We start from the raw sequence: 22,090 nt of genomic DNA, 5'->3' as shown, positions 1-22,090 counted from the left end.
TAAAAGTTTATATCTATTGAATGTTTGTACAGTTTCAACAATGAAAGTAATTTACAAACAAATAGGTAAAATGGGTTTTAAGATAAGACATTATGCAACATGGAAAACATGCATGTGAATGTTATATGATGAACAAAGTACAATCAAAACTGGAAACGTTTGAAGTTGAGTAAGAGCTGGTCAGTGGGAGGCAGCGTGTGCCGTGTGGAGTCACCGCGTGGAGTCAAAGCTGTCCTCGATGGCCCTGGCAGCGAGCTTCAATCTCAGACAATTCATTTCCCTCATCAGTTGTCTCTCTTGGCTGTCCAAATGTGCCCGGCCTCTGTCCAGTGAGACTGGCAGGTAGAAGAAGAGAGAAGAATGCACAAAATGACGGGCTTTAATGCTCTGCGAACTGGTCATTCAGTATGTTGCCCGCGTACACTCACAGTTGGTGGCAGTGCTCTCCGTGGGGGAGCTGCTGTTCAGACACACCTTGACATTGCTTCCCGCCTGCTTCGGTGTGGCTGCCTTGGTGGTGGCCGTCCTGACACGACTGCTGTTGAAACCTAGTCTTGAATAACCTGGAAACAGGTGATGAAGAAAATGTTACATACATGCACTTGACAGTTGGCAAAACGTGCCCATCCATTTATTTATGCTGCTTGAACTTGTTAGGTTGATAAGTGAGCTGGAGCCTATCCCAGCTGACATCTGGCGCAATTTGGACATCATTCACTCGCTTAAAGGTGTACTCTCTTTTGTTGCCAGCGGTTTCATATTGGCTGTATTTTGTGTTATTTTGACATTGCAGCAGTGTCATTTTTTAAAATTGCTGTCCCATGACACAACACAGTGAAGAAAATAAGTATTTAAACACCCTTGCAAGTTCTCCCACTTAGAAATCATGGAGGGGTCTGAAATTTTCATTGTAGGTGCATGTCCACTGTGAGAGAGATAATCTAGAAAGAAAACAGAAAACACAATGTATGATTTTTTTAAACAAATCATTTGTGTGATACAGCTGCAAATAAGTATTTGAACACCTGTCTATCAGCTACAATTCTGACCCACAAAGAGCTGACCATGTATTATCCTGAAACAGATGCACCTGTGTGAGGTCATTAGCTGCATAAAGACACCTGTCCACTCCATACAATCAGGAAGACTCAGAGTTGTAACATGGCCATGACCAAAGAGCTGTCCAAAGACACCAGAGACAAAATTGTACAACTCCACACGGTTGGAAAGGGCTATGGAGAAATTGCCGAGCAGCTTGGTGAAAAAAAGGTCCACTGTTGGAGCAATCATTAGAAAATGGAAGAAGCTAAACATGACAGTCAATCCCAATCAGAGTGAAGCCCCATCCAAGATATCACCTCGTGGGGTCTCAATGATCCTGAGAAAGATGAGGAATCAGCCCAGGACTACACGACAGGACTTGGTCAATGACCTGAAAAGTGCTGGGACGACCGTTTCCAACGTGACTGTTGGGAATACATCAAGACGTCATGGTTTGAAATCATACACGGAAATCATGCTTTGGTGTGTTTTTTTTGCACATGGGACAGAATGACTGCAATGTATTAAGGAGAGGATGACCGCAGCCATGTATTGTGAGATTTTGATTGTGAGAACAACCTCTTTCCCTCAGTTAGAGCATTGAAGATGGGTCGTGGCTTGGTCTTTCAACATGACAATGAGCCGAAGCACACAGCCAGGAAAACCAAGGAGTGGCTCTGGCGTGGCCTAGCCAGTCTCCAGACCTAAACCCAATAGAAAATCTTTGGAGGGAGCTGAAACTCCGTGTTTCTCAGCGCTAGCCCAGAAACCTGTCTGATCTAGAGAAGATCAGTGTGGAGTGGTCCAAAATCCCTCCTGCAGTGAGTGCAAACCTGGTGAACAACTACAGGAAACGTTTGACCACTGTAATCGCAAACAAAGGCTACTGTACCAAATATTAACACTGGTTTTCCGAGGTTTTCAAATACTTATTTGCAGCTGTATCACATAAATAAATCACTGGAAAAAAAAAAAAATCATACGTTGTGATTTCTGGATTTTTCTTTTTAGCTCTCTCACAGTGGACATGCACGTACGATGAAAATTTCAGACCCCTCCATGATTTCTAAGTGGGACAACTTGCAATATAGCAGGGTGTTCAAATACTCATTTTATTCACTGTATAATGGAATACTTTGTGATTTGAGATGCTATGCATCTGTACAATCAACATTGTACCCTGTTTGCATATTTCTATCCATTGTATATGAAATTATCTTAAGGAGTTATATGAAATTTTGAGTATAACACAGTTAAGGTCTTTTATTGCATTAAAAAATATCATTTTTGGAAATTATCCCATCGTTATCATCAAACATAGTAATAATGTGTGTGTAGTTACTTGTGTCTGCTGCAGGCCGGGATTGCTCCTGCTCCACTAAGTGGCCCGTCTGATTCATCACTTCATCCCACTGCAAGATGTGCACAGATAGCACGCATTTTTCACTCCATAATTTTGTATTTGACGGAACTGTTTCCGTGCATTTTTTTGCTGTTCTCACCTCCTGTCCAGCCACATTTCTTGGGGTGTGCATCAGCCTGTCGCCTCCCGCCAGCGTTCGCCTTCTTTTCTCCAACTCGCCGTCTGCGTGTTGGAGGCGCTCGGCCGCGGCGTCCCGATGCCAGTTGCGGTCGGCGCCCAGCTGGCGCGGCTCCGCTGCCGGGATGCCTTCCAGTTCCTGTGTGAGTGCGCCGGTATATTGTGAAAGTGAAGCGACGTCACATGCGACGGTCGGGCCAAAGCAGAGCTGGAACGTGGCTTTGATAGCTTTCTTGTCAAGAAACATCTCACTGAAAGCAAACGTCACAGTCGCAGCCAAGCCACATCTACATGGGGCTCTCGTTAAAATTTGCTTCTGGGGCTGTGGATTTTTGCCAATAATATTGATTATTCAATCTTGCATTTTCCCTTGAGGGATGATAACCATTATAATAAATTACAAAAATGACACTACAAGAATGGATTGGATGTCATAAATGTATGGTTCACACCTGAAAGAAATTCACTCATGGTGACTGATTTACACAACAATGTCGTAAAGTACTAACTGAGCTACAGAATATCTCAACAAGAACAACAAAAAAGTTTATTATGCATTTCCTTTAAAAGTATTGTCTGGTTTAATATTTTGGGTTAAAAAAATGAAAATGGAAAAACAACAATCAAGAGCAAGAATAAATAACACTTCAAATGTCAAGCAAAAGGTTAATGATGCAAACGGTGCCTGAAACAAGGTGACAGAAATTCTTAAAACACAAACAAAGTTGAATAACTTTTTTTTTTTTTTTAAACTCTGCTCTTCCTCAATAGGACTGCAAAAACAACTACGTACTGCAAGCTGTGTCGACTGTTAATCGGACTTGGCTTTTGCCCTCCCCACTCGGTTATTTCCAACCTCACCTGCATGTTTCCTTTCTCTCCGTCTGACCTTTTCATTCTCACGTCTTCAACCTGTCGTTCGATGCGAAGCTGCTCCTTGCACAGTTGCTGACGGAAAGAATGCATCGAGAAGAATAAGGTGATCAAAGATCTGGCGGAGGCATTTAACACAAACAGTAATTGTATTTTTTTTTAAATAGCAATGAAAATACAGAGACAAATGTGATTAGGACCATTTGACTGTTAATCTTAAAGGAATGAGGGGAAGACGAGACAAAAAAGGGCACAAAAAGGGGTCTCCTCACCTGCTCAAGCTGCCTCCGCTGCACCTCCAGCTCCATCTGCCTGATGTCCAGATCCTGGACTGCTGCTGCTGTTTCCTCCTCACGAATATCCATCTGCAGCCAAAGACATCAGTTTGGAATTGGCCACAGTTGATGAGCACCACCAACGTGGCTGCTGTTTCGTTAGTGGCTGCAACATTAGGGACAGGAGCACATTCTAATGAGCTCTAATGAATGTTTTGATACTGTAAAGACCTTTCCGTTTCGATACTTATGGATGGGACCGTATGTTGTAAGAAGGAGTCGGAATCTTTGTTCTCTCTCTAACTGCTTATTTAAGATTTGCATTATGATAGGGAGATAATTATTATTTCCTGAAAAAGCGAAAATGTCACTACATGAACAAAACGAGGGAGCTGACTGGCCCTTCTTGGACTGGGAACATCCTCGTCACCTTCCTCGTGATCTCCTGGTCCAGCCTGCGGATTTGCGAGACTTGCAGGTCCTGTTGATGTTGGAGGAGACGTCTTCTGTTTGCATCGAGCATTTGTAACTCCTTTGCCTTCAGCTCTCTCTTCATGGCTGCCAAACTGTGAGGACCATGATCAATAAAAAAAACATCATTTTTTCCAAATTGTACATAGATTTTGGTGTGAGTGCTTACTTTTTCCTTTGCTGAGTCAATTTCTCTTCCTCCTGTGCGAGGATATTTCTGCGCTCCTCTTCAGCCTTCTGCATCAACTCCTGCGGAGCCAAAAGAGTTCAGCCGGAGCCATTTTGAAAAAGGGTGGAGTTAGCCAACATCTCATTCCTCTTCTGAAGTTCTACCTGTTGCACATAATAGGCGTCTTCTTCTGCTTGGTGCGCCACCAAATCTTTACGCAAGGCCATCACCTCCTGCCTAATGAGAGCATCTGCACAATTTACCTTGCTTCTTTATTATCTGAAAATAATCTTTGAAAAACGATTGTAAAGTGAAATATCACCTCTCCTGGAGGTACTCCAGCTCTTGCTGCCGTATCTTTTCCTTCTCCCGGTTCTGATATTCCACTATGAACTCTGGGTAGTGATTAAAAACAGGGTACTGGCCTTTGGTGAGCGCCGTGAAGTCTGAGAGCATCCTCACGGGATGAACATCAGATGGTGTGTTCATCATCAGCCGGTAGGCATCTTTAATCATGGCTTCCATGTCCAAGTTGTTCCGATGGTGGAAAAAGTACTGAAAACAGGAAAGGTGAACATTTGAATTTCACTTTTCAGTCAACAACACCCGCGGGTTCATAATCCCATCGTGTGTGATGTCACATGAGACTACATCTCGTTGAGCATAAAGGAAAACATAACTCCACAGTGTGTTTTTGTTGTTTATTTGGCTTGTTGCAATTTTATGACAGAGTGGAAAAAGATGATGAAAGCCATAAAGCATGAAATAATGGTGCTCCCGAGCAGACACGAGCGAGGGGCGCCGCAATTTTAACATGTTACTAAACTGTAAACGCGGCCTTATAGTAAGTAAAACTTTCATGATGGTGACAATTTGAGCCTTTCATTCACTTTTCACTATTTCTTATGGGAACAATTACAGAGACAGTGAGAGAAAGAGCGGTCACCTCAAAGTCCTCTTTCTGAGAGCAGAGCAAGAGGGGCTCTCGGCAGCACATCAGGTAGGCCACGCAGGCCATCATCAGGAAGGACGGATGGTTGGAGAAGACATTGTCGAAGAGTCTGAGCCACTCATCCCGGGTCAAAACCTCAGAGAACAAAGTCTCCAGGAGAGGCCACACATAGAGCTGCCGCAAATTCACAAACACGCCGAAATGCAAAGATGGGGTCATGGGTCCGTTCGGCAGGGAGCTACACCACGGTCTGCGTTGATTGTCATCATGTAAAATTACCTGAGAGGTGATCCCGCAGTCCACCAGGTGTTGCAGCAACTCCTTGTCATGATGCGCCAGAATGTTCTCTGCCATGCTCAGGATGTTCAGGGGAGGGTTGGGGAAGTACTCAAACCAGTGTTGACACCAGTTGACTGTGTCACAGCACATCCAAGTCAACTAAACACACAGCTTGCACGTGCACAAGCTCCCAGGTTCGGTCAAAACATACCCAGGACAGTGGCCACCACCTCAAAGCACAGCATGGGATTGTTCTGGAAGAGCTTGACGAACGGAAAGGCTAACAAAGGAAGATACTCCACCTCTCCAAAGATGGAAGCCCAGTGAGACAGGGCAGACAAAACCCTGTGAGTTGATGGAGGGAATTGGGATTTAAAATATTGCATGAAGAATCTTGTGAATGTTGAAGAGCACAAGGATGTGAACCTCTGCAGCCCCCTCTGGAGTTTTTGACTTTTGATGGGATACTTCTCATGGAGGGTGACATAGGCTGAGTGGAGGCCTTTATCAGTCAGACTGCTGTATGCTGCATAGTTCTCAGGCAGGCACAACAAGGACCGCCACACAAACATCCTAAAAGGTTGCAAAATATTGTGGATGGCAACAATATTCTATGTTCACTTTCGTGCCCAAGCTCCAAACTGAGGAGAGAATTGCAGTACCTGTATTTAGCAGGATATTCTCCAAACGTTTTAAGAAGATCCACCAGCCGCGTCTTGTTCAGACCACCAGGGAGTTGGTTCTGTTATAAAATGAAGACAAACTTTGATTAAAAAGAAAGACAAATCAGGCTATTTTGCAGCACATTTCCTAAATTATTAATTGGGTGAGTAAAACGAGTCCATCACAAAAATATTGTTCATCTGCAATTCCAACCTCTTTATCCTCTACTGTAAGCAGAGTTCTGGTGGGGGCACAGATCTTCACCCGTTTTGGCGGGCCAGTGTGAGTGGCTGCTCTTTGTGTCCTATCAGATTTGACCTTTAGGTACAACGGTGCCTGTTTTGCTGCGGTGTCCGAGACTACAGTCACCTGGGGGAGAGGAGGCTGCGAAGGACAGTAAATTATAAGTCGCTATCTGACAGAGCGTACCCATTTTCAACCGTATAGCACATGTTTGGTACGTTGTTTAAATCCTCCGTGAGACTCTGAACATTGTAGACGCAAATGCTGCCATCATCCAATATGGCCACCAGATGACGACCAGTGGGGCTGATGGTCACCGTGTTGATGGCAGTATTGCGGGAACCGACGTGGAAGAGCATCTTGGAGGTGTGAATGTTAACAAAACGCATAATTCCATCTTGGCTCAGCACACCCAATGTCTGTGGAGCGAGCAGGAAGAGAAGAAGCTGTGACTACATGCTAAATGTCCAGACGTGCCCACGCAACCCTATCACCTGCTCTGGGAAACAATTGCCAACCCACCACAGCAAGTATACCTGATTGGATCCTCCATCAAAGCTGTCAGAAAGGAATTCCAGCTGCCTGACAGTCCGAACCTGAGTGGGCATCTGGATCACCTTGACCAGCGTTTTGCTTTCCAAACACCACAGGTGGAGCAGGTTGGAGCGGCCCCCAGCTGCCAGGCTCTTACCGTCTCTGGCAACATGACACATTGGCAGCACGGTAGATATAAAGCGATGGATGACAAATCGTTTTGAAACATTTTCCACAAAACAAATGTCTGAGCTGTAACTTGTGAAAATCAAATTAAAAAAGGGGCAAGATAAATGTGAAAGTTTGATGCAAATGTAGGCTCTCCCCAACTACTTTTTACTAAAACCACAGCACTGCATTTTTGGGGTGAGCAAATCTGTCAGCATAAAATCCATCTTGATTTGGCAAAATATGCCCACTCTTCCTTGTAAGAATATTTCTAATCTGTTCCTAAACGACAGTTGACCCAATTTATCTCAGCATCTCCTCTTCCTCCTTTTCTTCTCTTGCTATATCTACATCACGGCAAATCGTATTTTGGTGAAGCCTTACAAAACACGCGAAAGCAGTGTGCAGACACTTGGTGTGGCTGTGAAGAAGTAAGAGACTCACTGCGTCACAGCGAAAGCCTTGTAGAAGAGCCGGGGTCCCGTGTCTGGCACTGGAAGCTGGTACTCACATACCAGTGTGTTACTGTCCCAAGCAAAAATGGAGTCGTCACTGAAACAGCTCAGGATGGTGTTGCTCTGAGGGAGGAAAAAAACCTGAAACGAGGACCATCATTATATTCATTATGAAATGGATTTATGGCACTTGGTGTGGCGAGTGGCAATTCCTCCTTTAGCAGAACAATTGTAGTGGTACCTCTACTTATGAAATTAATCCCTTCCGGAAGTATTTTCGTAACATTAATTTTTCATAAGTAGAAGCACATTTTACATGTAAATAGCTTAATCCGTTCCAAGTCCCCTGAACCCCACCCCAACCCCACCAAAAATAAGCACTTAAAGTACATAATGTAAAGAATAATAAAAATTATGTTCAGTTACTTTTGGCTGACTATGCGAAGAGAAAGGTGAGTGACGTGCAAAAGTCATAGTGGGCGACAGAGGAGGAGGCAAACATTTGACAGCGGAGAGAAAATATACGTATGAACGTATGAACTTTATTCCACTAAAGTTTTTTGGTGCCGATGGTGAAGAAAGGTGAATAAACTTGCGAAAAACAAACAAAAAACGGAAAAGTTGTATTTTTCCAATGCGTGTTGGTGTGATTCGGTGAAGGTCGAATGTCCAAGAGAGACGAAAAGCATCACAGGTTAAGATTGACATCCCTCATAGCCAATGGGATGCCAGGAAGGTAATATGGCGATAGCCAATGGAAGAGCAGCTCTATCGCGGCACACAAACCAAGATACAGGATGTTAACATTCGGTGGGATTTGGGGGCTGCAAATCCAGCGCCCATTTTTTCCCTTTCGTATCCTTAATTTTCCTTCGAAGAAAGAGACAATATTTTTCAGAGGAGGTGTTTCGTAACTACTAGAGCCGTTTGTAAGTAGAGGTACCACTGTACAGCACATTAATCAAGCAAAAGGACTCATATTTGGTAATCTGGTGATCAAATTTTTTTTTTTACTTTGCCATTATGGTAGAATTTATGTCAATTTTTATAGGAAAGATATTCAAATCCTCTTTTGTAACATAGTAAAATGTGGAAAACAAAGGGATGTGAAAGCCTTCTGGTGTCACTGTCGTCTTCTTCTTTTACTTTCGACTTGTCCCGTGACAGGTCACCACAGCGTGTCATGTTTTTACATTTTAGCCTATCTCCTGCATCTACCTCTCGAACACCAACTGCCCTCATGTCTTCCCTCACAAAATCCATCAACCTTTTCTTTGGTCTTCCTCTCGCTCTTTTGCCTGGCAGCTCCTTCCTCAGCATCCTTCTACCAATATACTCACTCTCTCGCCTCTGAACATGTCCAAACCATCGAAGTCTGCTCTCTCGAATCTTGTCTCCAAAACATCCAGCTTTGGCTGTCCCTCGAATGAGCTCATTTCTAATCCTATCCAACCTGGTCACTCCGAGCGAGAACCTCAACATCTTCATTTCTGCCACCTCCAGTTCTGCTTGCTGTTGTTTCTTCAGTGCCACCGTCTCTAATCCGTACAGCATGGCCAGCCTCACCACTGTTTTGTAAACTTTGCCCTTCATCCTAGCAGAGACTCTTCTGTCACATAGAACACCAGACACCTTCTGCCAGTTGTTCCAACCTGGTTGGACCCGTTTCTTCACTTCTTTACCACACTCGCCATTGCTCTGGATTGTTGACCCCAAGTATTTGAAGTTGTCCACCCTCGCTATCTCTTCTCCCTGGAGCCTCACTCACTCCACCCCTCTCATTCACGCACATATATTCTGTTTTACTTCGGCTAATCTTGGGGCCCCCAAAGTTCAGTGGTGAGAGCACTGGTTTGATAAACCAGGGTCGTGAGTTCATTCCTCACTGGGGCCCACACTCCCCAAGAGGGGCTGCGTCAGAAAGGGCATCCGGGGTAAAAACTGTGCCAAACAAACATGAGCGTTCATCTGAGATGTCACGCTGTGGCGACCCCTAACGGGACAAGCTGAAAGACACTTACACACTTCGGCGAATCTTCATTCCTCTCCTTTCCAGTACATGCCTCCATCTTTGTAATTGTTCCTTTCAGGTTCAGCTCCCTGCTTTCACTGCAAATCACAATGTCATCTGGGAACATCATGGTCCAAGGGGATTCCAGTCTAACCTCATGATGGGGCTCAGAGCGGATCCCTGATTCAGTCGCACCTCCACCTTAGATTCTACTGACACACCTACGGCACATCTCACCGTTGTTTTGCTGCCCTAATACATGTCCTGTACTATTCTAACATATTTCTCCGCCACACCAGACTTATGCATATAGTACCACAGTTCCTCTCTTGGTACTCTGTCATGGGTTTTCTCCAGGTCTACAAAGACACAATGTAGTTCCTTCTGACCTTCTCTATACTTTTCCACTAGCATCCTCAAGGCAAATAATGCATCTGTGGTACTCTGCCTAGGCATGAAACCATACTGTTGCTCACAGATAATACCGTCCTGAGTCTGGCCTCCACTACTCTTTCCCATAACTTCATTGTTAGGCTCATCAACTATTCCTTCATAGCTCCCACAGTTCTGCAAATTGCCCTTGTTCTAAAAAATGGCAAATAGCACACTTTTCCTCCATTCTTCAGGCATATTCTTACCCGCTAGTATTCTGTTGAATAAGTTGGTCAAAAACTCCACATCCATCCCTCCAAATTGCTTCCATACCTCCATCGTTATGTCATCAGGACCAACTGTCTTTCCATTTTGCATCCTCTTTCGTGCCTTTCCAACTGCTCCCTTACTAATCAATGGCACTTCTTGGTCCTTCACACTTGCCTCTTTTACTCTTCCTTTTCTCCCATTTTCTTCATTCATCAACTTCTCAAAGTATTCTTTTCATCTATTTAGCACACTACTGGCACCAGTCAAAACATTTCCATCTCTATCCTTAATCACCCTTACCTGCGCACATCCTTCCCATCTCTATCCCTCTGTCTGGCCAACCCGTAGAGATCCTTTTCTCATTCTATCATATCCAACCTGGTGTACATGTCGTCATATGCCTCTTGTTTAGCCTACACCACTTCTACCTTTGCCCTACGACCCATCTCAATGTATCCTTTATGCCTCGCCTCAGTCCTCTCCGTGTCCCACTTCTTCTTCGCTAATCTCTTACCTTGGATGACTTCTTATATTTTGGGGTTCCACCACCAAGTCTCCTTGTCCCTTTCCTACCAGAAGATACACCAAGTACTCTCCTGCCTGTCCCTCTGATCACCTTGGCTCTAGTAGTCCAGTCTTCCGGGAGCTCCTCCTGTAAACTGAGAGCTTTTCTGACCTTTTTCCGAAAGGCCGCACAACATTCTTCCTTTCTCAGCTTCCACCACATGGTTCTCTGCTCTACCTTTGTCTTCTTAATATTCCTACCAACCACCAGAGTCATCCTACACACTACCATCCTATGCTGTCGAGCTACACTCTCCCCTACCACTACCTTACAGTCAGTAACCTCCTTCAGATCACATCGTCTGCTCAAGGTATAATCCACCTGTGTGATTCTACCGCCACTCTTGTAAATCACCCTATGTTGGCCTCTTCTGGAAAAAAGTGTTCACAACTGCCATTTCCATCCTTTTTGCAAAGTCCACCACCATCTGTCCCTCTAGGTTCCTTTCCTCAATGCCGTACTTACCCATCACTTTTTCATCGCCCCTGTTTCCTTCACCAAGATGTCCATTATAATCTGCACCAATAACAACTCTCTTTCTGTCTGGGATGCTCAGAACCACTTCATCGAGTTCCTTTGAGAATTTCTCTTTCAACTCTCGGTCATATCCTACCTCTGGGGCATAGCTGATCATCACATTATACAGAACACCCACAATTTCAAATTTAAGCCTCATCACTCGATCTGATACTCTTTTCACCTCCAAGACATTCTTAGCCAGCTCTTCCTTTAAAATAACCCCTACTCCATTTCTATTCTCATCTACTCCATGGTAAAATTATTTAAACCCTGCTCCCTAGCTTCAAGCCTAACTACCTTTCCACCTGCTCTCTTGGATGCACAATATATCAACCTTTCTCCTAATCATCTTGTCAACCAATTTCTGATCTTTTCCTTTCATAGTCACAACATTCAAAGACCCTTTAGGCTCTGTGCATTCCACTTTTTCTTCTGCCAACGAATCTGGTTTCCTGCTCTTCTTTGTCTTTGACTCACAGTAGCTGAATTTCCACCTGCAGGTTAACAGTGACAGGGCAGGTGTTGTTAACCCGGGCCACGACCAATCCGGTATCGGATTCTTTAGATGAACGTTTGTAGGAATGATTGTGATCATAATTGTCATACATTTGCTTTCAATAAAGAAATGCTTTGCTCTGCCCTAGATAACGTGGCAGCCTCCTAGCAGGAGATAGCAAGAACAAAAACATCTAATCATCAGAACTGTGAGAACTGCTGCCTGTTAAAGAAATGATGACCACACATGTATTCAGCAATCACACACACACGCACGCACACGCACATGAACAAACATGTACACCTTGTTTCAAACTGTTTTGCTTGTCGTCTCCTTTTTGTAACATCCATGTCAATAACGGGCGTCTTTGCTTCCTTTTTTGTCCTGTTTAATGAATGTCTGATTGGTGAACCTGACAACGCTCATATTTGTTTGGCACAGTTTTATGCCGGGAGCCCTTCGTGATGTAACCCTCAGCATTTATCAGGGCTTGGGACCGGCCTACAGATTGTACTAACCTGTACCCCCATAAGGCTGCATTTTTCTGGTGTCACTGTATCGCATGTTTTTTCTATTTTTATAACTTTCCATTGCTGGAAGACTGGGAGAAAAAATAAAATGGTTCTCCTGGTTTAGGCAAGTGACATCCATTTCACTTGAGGTTAACGACCCAAATTTGGGTCCATGGCCCCAGAAAGTGCTACAAGGAGATGATTTAATTCAGTACAACAACAGATTTAACAGTATTGGATGGGTACTTGATACCCTGTGTGGGGAAAATATCCTTTACCTTCTGTATGCCAACTGACTGATGAATGTTGAGCTTTCTCTTTCTTTGGAAGGTGTCCATGTCCCACAGCTGAGCAGTGTCTGAGGATGTGGTGACACCATACCTGCCTGAGCTATGGATGGAGATAGAAGAAACTGCTCCTTCATGACCACGCATCCAACTGACCATTTGCTTGGTGTCTGTGCAAAAAAACACAAGCACAAAGTAGTGATTTCTGGTCAGTAGCGTGGTGGTACACATGATATATCAATGGTAGATGAAGCTGCTTTATGAAAGAAAGAAGACAACTTGCATTAAAACAAGTGGAAAAAAAGATTATAATACTTTATCATACTTGTCATACCTTGGTCAAAACACTTGATGGTATTGTCGACAAGAGCCACCAGGAACTCTGCGCTCCGATGGAAGCTTATCGCCAGAGCAGTGCAGGCCTGTCCTGTCTTCTGCACTAGACGAAATCTGTCCAAAGATGAGAGGGACAATCATTATTTTTTTCAGAGTAATTCGAAGAAAAACTGATGCTAGTATATGCAGCACACATTTAAATGTCTAGCAAATATGTATCGGGTAAGAGGCTATCTATCATAAAAGCTTTTATTGAAAAGGCTGAGCTTTTGATGAGGAAAAAAAGAATTGCCTCACCTGTTTCTACTTATGTCAAAGGCATAGATATTGCCATGGTGATCACCAGCCAGGAAGTATTCTCCTGTGGCGTCAAAGATGACATGGAGGAAACGCACTTTAGCCTGCTGAGCAGTCCGGACCACGGTGAGCAACACACTACGGAAAGAAAAACAACACACTAAGAAGGAAAGCTGGAACAAGGAAAACAAAAAATGCGAAACTCTTAGCTGCTCTTTCATGGCAACTAGGCTGTCGAAACCTGACATGGTTAAGATAGATTATTTAGAAGTTAAAGGAAATCATATCATTAAAATACATGAAAAATTAAATGAAAAAACTTCACAGTGTGAGAACAATGATAATCTTGCATATGGAATTTGAAAATGGCAAAACTATTTTCATGTCAAAGTACAATACTACATTTTGTGTAGGTTGCTCGATTTGTACCGAGCTTAGCGTACTTGTTAGATATACTGTAGTTCTACGCTGCTGCATACAGGGCACACACATGCACTAACTTTTATGTGTTAAAATAAGAAATGTGAAAATGACGTGAAAACAAGTGGATAACATTTCGAATGTTAGGCCACAACATTGGAAAAGTTTAAACGACCACGGCAATAACTGTGTAAACGGTTCATGAAGCTCGGCTGGAGCTAACATTACCCTTTTCCAGAGGACGGTTTTCGAAACTTGAGCTTCCCCTCTTCTCTGTTCCCGATGTCGGTCACATCCATTTTTAGCGGTTTGTTCAAATTGGATTTATAAATGAGGCTCCAGTTGGAGCAACATGTCAAGTTGCCAACCAGCTAATCTCCGCTGGCGGGGTATGGAGCGGGAAAATTTCTAGGAGAAAAAAAAACACAAGTAAAACAAATAAACAAGTGCCAATTACTACAGTTAGCGCTGTCGCGCTTCTTTAAAAAGACCTACTCCCGCTTTTGAAATCGTAAATTCGCTAACTTCCTACAACTTCTGTTTTCGTAGTCATTCATTAGCTGTCGCCCCGAAAGACGTCATACATAAACAGAGCGGTGCACCATGGGAGATGTCGTTGAATTGCTCGCCCATCACCAGGCGCTTCCGTCATCATAAAGGCGAATATGTTAACTAGTTTTTCAAATCTTTTTAAATATTTTTGGTACGTTTTCTGTTTCTTAAACATCAAAGTTGGACGTGTGAAAATTGTATTAGTGGAAAAACAATTAACACATACAACCACTTCTGTTCATGAGTCCACCTTCAAAATAAATGTCAATCGGTCAGTGCCTGCAGTTAATTTGATATCCCAAATAACTTGTAATTTTCCGCAGTAAAAAATATAAACCTTTTGGGCCCATTTTTAACAGATCCAAACACCAAATGCCACCTGTCTTGGTGTAACCTGTCAGACATGTATACAATCCATTCTTTCTTTCTAATTTTGACTAGCGTTTTATGTATCCATTCTATGAACATTATATGGCGTCCGTATGTTATTCTGTGCGGGTTACTGAATAATCTGGTCTTGTTTTACATTAATTTGCTGGACGCATCGGGAATTGTTTTGAAAATATTAACCGGATAAGGATGCGGTCGTCACAGTCGTTACTCTCAGACAAGGTTAGCTAGCCGCTTGTGATTAGCCACGTCATGTAAACTTTTGAAGTGTGACTACTCATAGATTTTACGAGATCTGACCTAATTGGGAATTTCTCTTAATTTCTAATCCGATTTTGGACTTTATGGTTAATAAACTCAAATAATTATACTGAAAGATGTCAGACATCGGGGACTGGTTCAGAAGCATCCCCCTCATCACCAGGAGCTGGTTTGCTGCCTCGATTGCAGTTCCCCTTATAGGGAAACTTGGACTAATTGATCCCAGGAACCTCGCTCTAAGGCCAGATTTATTCTTAAGAAGATTTCACGTAAGTGTTTTTTGACTTTGTCTCCAGAGATCCAAGCGAATGCTGTAATGTTTGTGTTTACGAAAATGTCGACCAGTTAGCAGATGGCTAGCTTGGCTCACTCAGCAGGCCAAGCCGAAAAGCAGCCAATCATCGCTTGCGACGTGAAGACAACTAAAGACTTCCGGGTATACTGAGAGAGGGGTCGGAGCAGATAAATAAGACATCAACACTGAATTTATAATATTTCAATCATTTCTCCAGATGCAATATGTGTGCATAACAAACCAAACCAACAAAACAATAGAGCAGGTATTTAGTTTAACCGGAAGAAAAATCTTTTGTTTCACATAATGTTTTGTTTTTACTATAAAATAAACGACTTATTCTAATGGCAGATACTTAGTGGGTTGACAGTCACAAGGCAGTATATTTCCCAACCTCGGTTATGTTTAGATTCATATTTTCTTTCTGAAGAATTTCAGGCGCACCTCTAAAAAAAGTGTCACTAAAAATGGATAGACATTCTAAAGTTGCTGGCATCTATAGTAGGTAGATATATATATATATATATGCATTTCATGTTTTAAATAATTTTTGACCAATTATGTAAATTTAGAGCATTTGGCACAGCACACTGCTTGGTGTCATTTACAAGCCTTCAACTTCAACCCCCTTCTTCCCATCAGTGGAAAAAAAATCAAATGACAAGTTTTAACCTTAATGAGTTGTTTTTCTTTTTCAGCAGTGTTGTTGCAATTGTGCATTCTTTGTGGATATCTGTGGGATTGAGCAATCTTAAACTATTTATTCTCCTTTATGTGTACCATAGCTTTGCTTCTTTTTTGTGTCTGTGTGTGTTCGTGTGTGTGTGTATGGCAGCGCTTAAGACAGGATGGTCTGGGAATAGTTTAAAATTGTGTCCTGTCAAAGCTGTTTGTTTGTTGTTGGAGCACATTTTTATTAGATTCGACTGCTTTATTTCTAGCTATGGAGACCTGTGACGGCCACCCTGTATTTCCCAGTGTACCCAAATACTGGCTTCCTCTTCCTAGTCAACCTATATTTCCTCTACAACTACTCCACCCGGTTAGAGACAGGTGAGAGTCCTAACCTACACACTGACTGTGTTTTTGTGTGTGTCGTGTCATGCATCTTGTTCTTTTGTTTTCTGAAGGAGCGTTTGATGGTCGACCGGCAGACTATGTTTTCATGCTCCTCTTCAACTGGATCTGCATTGTTGTATCCTTTCTTTCACTTTAGTGTTGTCTGTTTACAAGAGACAAACATGCACTTAACTGAGAGTGCATGAGTGATGGAATTTACTACTGCCTTTCCTTCCACAAGCCTCCAGTTGTGAACAAAGTCAGCCTGGTTATGGTCCTTTACTCTTTGCTCGTAGATAACTGGGCTGCTCCTGGACATGCAGGTTAGCAGTCACTTACATTTGAAAAATGTACGGGTGTGGTCAGGCATGCCCGCAGATATAAAGTTACAGGCGCTGTCCACCAGTCATGCCCGCAGATAAAGTTGTGGGTGTAATTAGGGATTAAAATAATTTATTGAGTTGTTATACACAAGTATGTTGTTGTTACCTAACACCATAATCCTAATTTATTGACATTGCACTGAGACAGACATTTTTAAAGAGGTCAGTAGACATTCAATTTCAAAACTAAGTATTCATATAATCAAATCATTTTATTTCATCATGATGTATTTTTATAATCTAGTGTAATTTACGGCGGTATCTATTGTCAATCAATTGATGAAAGATAGCACTGATGATCTATATCTTACTAAAGCATGTAGAGGGGAAAAACTTTCAACTTCAAGATAACGCGGTAACACAGGAGAAAATGACCGTTGGCATTTACATATATAGACAGACTTGTCTGTTAGGACTTAGATCAAGTCAGAGTAAATCACAATCTCATATTTATTATAGTTAGATACTGAAACATTACCTGTGTTATATCCCAGAAATGTTTTCAGTGTAACTCAGTTTCTTTTGACATGGCACATGATGTCGATGACTTTTGACGTAAATGCGCTCGCAGTATGTGAAGCAGCTCGGAACATGCGCTTTTGTCATAATTTCCAAACATGCTCAGTACGGTAAACTTTTTCTGTTTCCGGGTAAATACTGATTGTTTAGGATCAGGTTTTTTTTGTTACCAATGTTTAGGAAATAAACATATAAATTAATATCAAGACCAACGTTCCCTCAAATTTTTTACATGTCTGAGCAAACACACTAAGCCCATGAGCCCCCGCTTTGAGTACTGTGAGCAACAGACGTATGCACTGTGTCATCCATTGAAGTTACATGGCTCATTCAAAGATTCAGATTACATTTTACATTCCCATGAGAACATTTTTAAGAAAAATTTTGTGTTTTTGCAAACTATGAAATGACAATGAAAATGTCAACAAACAAAAACTATACATTCCTAACTAAACCAAGCCCACTATGAACTATAAATTTAAAAGGTCGCTTGCAACTTGGTTTCATTTTTTTTTTTTAACCCACAATGATATCCCTGTCTGTTTTTCTTGGAGTAAAACTGAATTATTGTTTGTAGAATATCTTTAGCAATGCATGTTGAAAGCTCAATGATGCTCCCAAACAGTTTTAAAGTTGTTATGTTGCCTCCTATATTGAAAATACAGAATTAGCTTTTTGTGCACTGTATTGTCTGGGCTTTCATCCTCAATCAGGCTGTGCCAAGGTGCAATTTTAACATTATACACCATCTCATCCTATATTTCTAGTTTGGCTTCAGAGCAGACCTTTTTTTACTCAAAAAAGAGAAAATCTCATTCAGTTTCAGCAGTTTTCCTTCTATTATTCACATACCCCGACAGTCATTAACGCAATTGCACTTCTCTCTTTTTTTTTTTAGTTTTGCCATTATCATCGAGAGTAAATGCAAGCAGCATGTCTAACTCTCTTTGCTCTTCATTGCCCAGACTGTGTGGGTGGACAGTGTTTGTAATTATGATTATACCCCTTTAAGAGCCGAAGGGGGGCGGAATCAGCTAAACTAGCAGGAGAATTTGTGCTTCCTTTTGGAAAAAAAAAAAAAAAGTCAGGTTCATTGCGCTGGATTGGTTTTCATATGCGCTTAGAATGTCTTATGTATTTCTACTCTTAACAAATTTTACGCGCGTGACTTCGTGCTCGACTGTGCAGATTTACCAGTGCGACGGCGCGAATCATTGTGACAGGTTAGTGTTTAAAAACTGGATTATTGAACCTGAATGTGTACATACGTATCAGAAGGTGGCATCCCTCGCTAATGTCATAATGACAGAATTATTTGTATGAAACTGACAGATTGGTTTGCCGTTCTCCCAGAGACGGTTCTTCATGTTTGCTTAACAGCAAAGCAGTTTTCACTGGTAAAACGAAAAGCCAGAAACAAGCACTATCTAATGTTTAAGCAATCAATTTATAAGGCAACACCTGGGCAACTAGAAACAACCATGTCACATTCCAATATTTTGGCCACCTGAAAACGTGTTTTTTTTTTTCTTGAGTTTGGAACTGGGCCTTTGTCAAGGTGGAGGTAAATACAAATAGACCCAAATACCAGTCAGTGTTAGGACACAAACGTCAAGCTTCTGTTAAAAGCTCAAGAAGGACTCCACCTCTCAACATGACGTTGACCCAAAGCACACATCCAAACTAACAAGGTGAAGATTTTGGAATGACCCAGCCAGAGTCCAAACCTGAATCCGATTAAATATCTATGAGGTGGTCTGAGAGGGCTGTGCAATCTGACAAATTTGGAATGTTTTTGCGGTGAAGAGTGATCATATATTGTTACATCTCGATGTGCCACTTGGACAGATTCCTACCTCAAAAGACTCTGTGTTGTGATAAAAGCCAAAGGTGCTACAGCTGAGTATTATTTTGAGGATGTGGATATTTATGCAGAAGATTTGTACAGGTTATGGGTCATGTCATAAAGTTTTGAAATGATTTATATTGGTCTCCCTGTATTGTGTTGAGCTCTGCATGCAAAGTGTGACATGGCAGCTGGCTAACCAGTTGCCAGGCAACTAGTCGAAACTGCAGGAACTTAATAGGATTGTCATGACAAGACCTCAGTGTTCGCAGAAAAGAATGTCAATGATATTTGACTAGATGCTTACAGTATTTTATTTTTGCTTATAGCTGCTGATGATTCCATTGATCATGTCTGTCCTGTACATTTGGGCTCAGTTCAATAAAGACACGATCGTTTCTTTCTGGTTTGGAACAAGATTCAAGGTAATATGTATATACCACTCCCATCGCCATGATGCACTTACAGTGGGGCAAGGAAGTACTTAGTCAGCCACCAATTGTGCAAATTCTCCTACTTTAAAAGATGCCCAGAGAGGCCTCTTATTTTCATCACAGGTATACCTCACCTATGAGAGAGAAAATGTGGGGAAAAAAGTCACATCTAATTTTTAAAGACTGTATTATTAAGTTATGGTGGAAAATAAGTATTTGGGTTAGGTTCGCCAGGTTCATCTAAGTACTTTGTGGTATACCATTTGTTGGAAATGACTAAGATCAAGCGTTTTCTGTAAGTCTTTACAAATTTTTCTACACACTGTTGCTTTTATTTGGCCCAATCCTCCATGCAGATCTCCTCTAGAGAAGTGATGTTTTGGAGCTGTTGCTGGGCAACACAGACTTTCAACTCCCTCGAAAGATTTTCTATGGGCCTGAGATTGGAGACTGGCTAGGCCACTCCAGGACCTTGAAATGCTTCTTCGGAAGCCACTCCTACCTTGCTTGGGGATTGCGTTTGGGATCATTGTCATGCTGAAAGACCCGATCACATTTCATCTTCAGTGCCCTTGGTGACAGAAGGAGGTTTTCACTTAAAATCTCACTACATTTGGCCCCATTAATTCGTTTCTTTACACAATGGCTTTGTCGTCCCAATCCCTTTTAAAAAAAAAAACAGCCCTAAAACATGATGTTTTTCCCCCTTGCTTCACTGTAGGTACTGTGTTTGTTTGGATGCCACTCAGCATTGATGCAAGCCCTGTGGGGTTCTGTGATATTTGCTCATGGTTCTTGTAACCATTTTGACTCCACGGAATGAGAACTTGTCTAGCCCCAAATCGAGGGAGATTATCAGTGGTCTTGCTTATCTTCCATTTTTCTAATAATTACTCCCACAGTTGATTTCTTCACACCGACCTGATTACCCATTGCATATTCAGGTTTTCCAGCGTGTTGCAGGTGTACAGTTTTGCTGTTTGGGCTTGGCCATCCTGGAGTTTGGAGTGTGAGTGTTTGAGGTTGTTGACAGGTGTCTTTCATACCAATGAGTTCAAACAGGTTTCATTAATACAGGTGACCGGGTAGAGGACAGATGAGCCTCTTAAATAAGGAGTTACAGCTCTGTGAGACCCAGAAAACGTGCTTGTTTGTACTTGTTTTCCACCACAATTTGCAAATATATTCTCAAAAAATATGTGATTTTCAGATCTCATTTTGTTTTCGCAGAAGTGATTAAAATTACATCTTATATTTTGAAGTAGGAGAACTTTCAGAGTTGGTGGCAGACTAAATTCACCATACTGTATTTATAAACAGCCTTGTTAAATGGGTCCAGCATATCTATAACCATTATATTAATGGTCAGTGTGCTCTACCTAGGCACATTATCTGCCTTGGGTCATTTTAATCTTCAACTTCATCATCGGAGGCTCGTAAGTAACATCTTCCCTTAGTTGACGGCATCTTTATTTGTGTCATTACCTTTTTTCCGACGTTCTCCGACCCAAACTGAGCTGCTTGTCTGCTGTTTTGACGCAGGTTTGTGAATGAACTAATTGGAAACCTGGTGGGTCACCTGTACTTCTTTCTCATGTTCAAATATCCCATGGACCTGGGAGGACGCACCTTCCTTTCTACGCCACAGTTCTTGTAAGTGTTATTATTTGACCACCACATACTTAAAAAAAAATTTCCAAGTCAAGGGCATTTTATACTCCTTGCTGTCGACAACGGCTGTGTTGCATCATGTTACCTAAACATTTCAATTTAGAGTGTCCAAAAAATGTTAATGTTTTTGGAATGTGGGAGGAAACCGGAGTGCTCTGAGAAACTCCACACGGGCGGGGATTTGAACCCCCATCCTCAGAACTGTGAGGCCAACACTCTAACCAGTTGCAGCACTATGCCGCCCTTCTTAAGATTTATTTTTTTAAATAATTTTAATCCTCCTCTGCAGATATCACCTACTCCCTACCAGGAGAGGAGGGGTGTCAGGCTTTGGAGCCCCCCCCACTAGGAGACCGGCGCCTCAGGAGCAAGCAGGAGGAGGAGGAGGTGGCGGCGGTCGTCACAACTGGGGCCAAGGCTTCCGTCTGGGGGATTAATGAGAGCTGACAAGCACTAACCCTCGCCTGTTTCCAGCCTCAGATTGGGTTAAAATGTTTGCTGCTTCACTTTCTTTGAATAACTCAAAATTGGGTAATTTAAGTCTTAACAAGTGAAAAGTAAAGGTGGCAAGTATTTGACCCTAAAATTACATTGACTGTTTCAGTGACTTTCAACATGAAATGAAAAAAAAAAAAAAAAAGAAAAAAAATCATTTTTGAACTCCCCTTTTTTAGTTTCTTTGACTGCCTTATTTCACACTTGACAGCTGATGGCCACGTTGAGAGATTCTACTACACATCCCAATTGATTTCGATTCATCATCATTTGTGTCCACCCTCTCAAATAACAGCGTGACATTGTAATTGTCAAGATGCTGGAAAAATATTTGTGTGGGGCAAACCGGAATTACTATCATGATTGTCCTACTTCCTATTACCACCTCTAATTTTTGTTTTTGTAAATACAAGTTATGAAAAATATCCAGTCTGAGT

The 22,090-nt window shown here is 42.1% G+C and overlaps 2 protein-coding genes across 3 annotated transcripts; one reads left to right on the top strand and one right to left on the bottom strand.

Annotated features, from left to right (window-relative positions):
- Window positions 1–65: 65 nt before the first annotated feature.
- tbc1d31 (TBC1 domain family, member 31) lies at window positions 66–14,391 on the bottom strand. 2 transcript variants are annotated; one of them, XM_061819265.1, is made up of 24 exons: window positions 14,244–14,391; window positions 13,977–14,156; window positions 13,329–13,466; window positions 13,030–13,145; window positions 12,687–12,865; window positions 7,653–7,804; window positions 7,043–7,202; window positions 6,725–6,925; window positions 6,477–6,647; window positions 6,263–6,342; window positions 6,027–6,173; window positions 5,812–5,945; window positions 5,601–5,734; window positions 5,316–5,495; window positions 4,692–4,924; window positions 4,534–4,606; window positions 4,370–4,449; window positions 4,160–4,295; window positions 3,727–3,819; window positions 3,443–3,529; window positions 2,544–2,720; window positions 2,384–2,453; window positions 429–563; window positions 66–335 (listed from the first exon to the last, which is right to left on the bottom strand). In XM_061819265.1, exons 2-24 carry the CDS (start codon window positions 14,045–14,047, stop codon window positions 211–213), a joined length of 3,072 nt encoding a protein of 1,023 aa, XP_061675249.1. In that variant the 5' UTR covers window positions 14,048–14,156; window positions 14,244–14,391; the 3' UTR covers window positions 66–210. The 2 variants fall into 2 exon arrangements, with proteins under 2 accessions (XP_061675249.1, XP_061675250.1); XM_061819266.1 differs by having other exon boundaries at window positions 148–335; window positions 475–563; window positions 13,977–14,349.
- Window positions 14,392–14,871: 480 nt separating this feature from the next.
- derl1 (derlin 1) lies at window positions 14,872–22,078 on the top strand. The gene is made up of 8 exons (XM_061819269.1): window positions 14,872–15,220; window positions 16,188–16,299; window positions 16,377–16,441; window positions 16,602–16,628; window positions 19,383–19,478; window positions 20,871–20,923; window positions 21,030–21,140; window positions 21,448–22,078. Exons 1-8 carry the CDS (start codon window positions 15,068–15,070, stop codon window positions 21,593–21,595), a joined length of 765 nt encoding a protein of 254 aa, XP_061675253.1. The 5' UTR covers window positions 14,872–15,067; the 3' UTR covers window positions 21,596–22,078.
- Window positions 22,079–22,090: the final 12 nt, after the last annotated feature.

Source organism: Syngnathoides biaculeatus, chromosome 5 (genome assembly GCF_019802595.1).
Source record: "Syngnathoides biaculeatus isolate LvHL_M chromosome 5, ASM1980259v1, whole genome shotgun sequence".
NCBI lineage: Eukaryota > Metazoa > Chordata > Actinopteri > Syngnathiformes > Syngnathidae > Syngnathoides > Syngnathoides biaculeatus.
The sequence above is the reverse complement of the archived record's forward strand: the minus strand, read 5'-3'. Positions and strand labels throughout refer to the sequence as shown.